General features: G+C 48.6%; 2 gene segments (V, D, J or C); both read right to left on the reverse strand.

Annotated features, from left to right (window-relative positions):
• LOC109378239 (immunoglobulin heavy variable 1-46-like) overlaps positions 1-139 on the reverse strand; it is a 2,809-nt gene extending 2,670 nt beyond the window's left edge. Inside the window, 1 exon segment of the V gene segment in view lies at positions 51-139. Within this exon segment, the coding sequence occupies positions 51-96 (46 nt within the window).
• Positions 1-3,090, reverse strand: part of LOC109378240 (Ig heavy chain V region 1B43-like) — a gene marked incomplete at its 3' end in the record, with an annotated part of 32,771 nt that overhangs the window by 13,420 nt on the left and 16,261 nt on the right.

Genomic DNA, 3,090 nt, shown 5'->3' on the forward strand with positions numbered 1-3,090 from the left:
CGTGACTGGCCCAGGTCCCCTCATCAGTCCTGGACTGGGGAGCCCCTTACCTGTAGCCACTGCCACCAGGAAGAGGACTCTCCAGCTCCAGTCCATGGTGAGGGCTGTGCTGTCAGGACGTCTGTGGGGGAGTGTGTGGCTGTGGGGCGATGCTCTCAGGGCACAGACATGTCCATATTTAACCCCACCACTTCAGCTCATTTGCATATTCATGAGCAGAGGAATTCATAGCTGAAGACTTGGCCCACCTGAGAGAAGCTGGATGACACAGGGACCGTGCTCAGTGGGTGTCTGAGGTTCAAGTCCTAATCCTTGTTGGAGGATACGTGTCCCCTGCCAGGTCCCAGAATCTGTGCAGACAGAGCTTCTCCCACTGAGGAACAAGACCGCCAGGACATGCTACTCACTGTAAACCCCCCTTTGACATGGTAATCACCTGAGCATATTTCTGGGCTTTGACCTGAATGTCTCAATCCTGCAGTTAGTTTGTGTCCACAAATTATGAAAATTTCAGGTTGGTAAAACCATCCTGTCATCCAGATTTAGTCATCTTGAAGTGCTAGAAACCCCAATTTAAAATGGATTTTATTGGCATTGTGTTTGGCAAATTCTTCCAATAAAATAAGATATTTACAGACACTTAAGAGTTTTTGCTGAAATCTTGTTTCAGATGTTTTTTTATAAAGAGGAAGGAAACCCCAGGCCCTCAGAGGAAGCCCCTCCCCTTCCCCTCCCCACCTGCTCCTGGGGCTGCAGTCCCTGCTGGGTGGGTCCTGAGCGCCCCCTGCAGCCCAGCCTGTGCCCTGCAGGGAGGGTCCTGCCTGGGCTCGCAGGGCGTGGCCTCTAGTGACTCTCGTCCAGTGTTAAATGTCTGTGCCCTGACCTCACAGTGCTCCCTCAGAGCACAAGTTTGACATCATCTCTGGAAACAGTGACTTGTCCTCGCTGAACCCCAATGACTCTGCAGGTTGTCCCCAAGTAAGTTCTTTATGAAACCCCCACGGAGCCCCTTCCCTGAGCTGCCAGATCCACTGACACAGTCCTGAGTCCAGACATCAGGGTTTTGGAGGCCTCTTACCTCGTCTAGGTTCCTCTGGTTGAAGGTGACACCTGGGAATCCCTGCATTGTCTCACAGCCCTCCCTACCTCTGCTAGTCAATACATTAGACACACACAGAGTGCGTGATTTTAGTAAAAATGGACCTGCAAATGCCTTTATACGCTGTGCCCAGTTCAGGGGCCATCCCATTCTTGGACCACAAGTGTGGGTGTGTGACTTCTCTTGTAGATAAAACCCCAGGAAACAGGAAACATACACAGACTTGGGAAGAACCTGCAACCTGGCTCTGCTTTTCGCACAGCCCATGGGACCCTTGCGTGTGTTTCAAATTATCACAGTGGAGGCTCTTCTTTAAATTTTCATTCTGTGATGGGTTCAGGAGACATAATTGATCTCCATTTTTCCAGGTTTCCTTTTGAGAACGGGAGTGATGATTTCCATAATCACTAATGTTGGTGCAGAAAGCAGGTAACCCTCCAGAGGTCAATTTAACCTGTTACTAGAGGTGGAATCTCACCTCACTAAGGGTAAGTGGCACCTGGACAGACACAACTGGACATAATATCAATGAAAGTCTTAAAACCTTCAAGTCCCTCCCAGGAAGCTGGAACCTGAAAAGTCCAACAGGCAGGAAACCTGTTACCTCAGGTGACGTCACATTTGGAAGGGCATCCGTGTCCCTGGCTGGACCCAGGAGGTGCACCTGCTGCCTCTCACCAGGGACAGGAGCTCCCACTCCTTAAACACATGCCAGGCAGTGAGAACACTGTTTCCCAGGTGCGTGCAGAGCAGGGTGGGTGATGGAGGTACCCTTGGCTTCCAGGATGCACTGGACAGGAGGCCCCAAATCCCATCTGAGAGGCTCTGATCTAAGTGTGAAGATGTCTCATTAGCTCTGCCTTCTGAAACCTGTGTATGTGTCAGGATGATCAGGAATGTGACTTATTTCCCTCTCATCATGGAACCTGCTTCACAGGTATTTATTTCTGGGGAGCTCGCTATGCAGTGAATTCTATCCACCTACAATTGACATGTTGAAGCCCTAAGACCAAGTGGCCTGTACTGGGAGAAGGGCTTGTAGGAAGTAATTATGCTTCAGTGAGGTCATAAAGTTGGGGTCCTCATCCATGAGAATCGGTGGCCTTATAAGAAGAGGGAGAGAAAGAGAGATGTCACTTCCTAGCCCCCAGAATGTGAGAAATTAAATTTCTGTTGTTAAAGCAACATAGTCACTGGTTTTGCGATGGCAGCTCAAGCAGATGAGATTGAGGTTTGGTGCTGAGAGTGGGGTGTTGCTGTAACAAATACTGAGAAGGTGTTAGTGGCTTTGGAAGTAGTTGATGGGTAGAAGGTGGAAGATTTTTCTAGTGCACGTGACAAAACTCCAAGGTTGCTGTCAAAGGATGTTGAAGGTGACTGTGTTGGGAGCTCAGGAGGAAGACCTGGCAGCTGTCGAAAGGCCCCCATATTCTAAGAGCAAACAGGGATCATCATGAACACAATGGGGTTGAAATTTGGACCTAAGAAGCCATCCTGGTGAGGCCTCAGATGGAATGGGGAACATGTCATGGGTCCCTGGAGGAATGGTGATCCCTGTTATAAGATGAAGAAGGGCTTGGCTGCACTGGTTTCCCGTGTTATGTGGAAGGTAGAACTTGTGAGCAATGGAGCTGGATATTCAGCTGAGGAGGTTTCTAAGAAAGTGTAGGAGTGGCTTGGTTCCTTCTGGCTGCTGGTAGTAAAATATGAGGGGAGACGGTGGATCGAGGATGGAAGTGTTAATCTAATGCTAATCAGAATTTGGCAGTTAGAAACATGTTAGCCTATCCATATAGCCAAAAGGTAGAAAGCTTGTTGTGAAGAGGACACAAAAGGTGTTGCTGAGAAACCATTTGATGAATAAAATCATGGCTGTGCCTCACGGCTTTAATCAGCTGTGTCAGAATCAACCAGGAGTAGAGAATGGTTATACCAGCATATACACTGTCACTTAAAAATAATCAGGGACAAGAAGTTGTGGCAGAAAGAAA

This window comes from Hipposideros armiger, unplaced genomic scaffold (genome assembly GCF_001890085.2).
Source record: "Hipposideros armiger isolate ML-2016 unplaced genomic scaffold, ASM189008v1 scaffold_1821, whole genome shotgun sequence".
NCBI classification, from domain to species: Eukaryota; Metazoa; Chordata; class Mammalia; order Chiroptera; family Hipposideridae; genus Hipposideros; species Hipposideros armiger.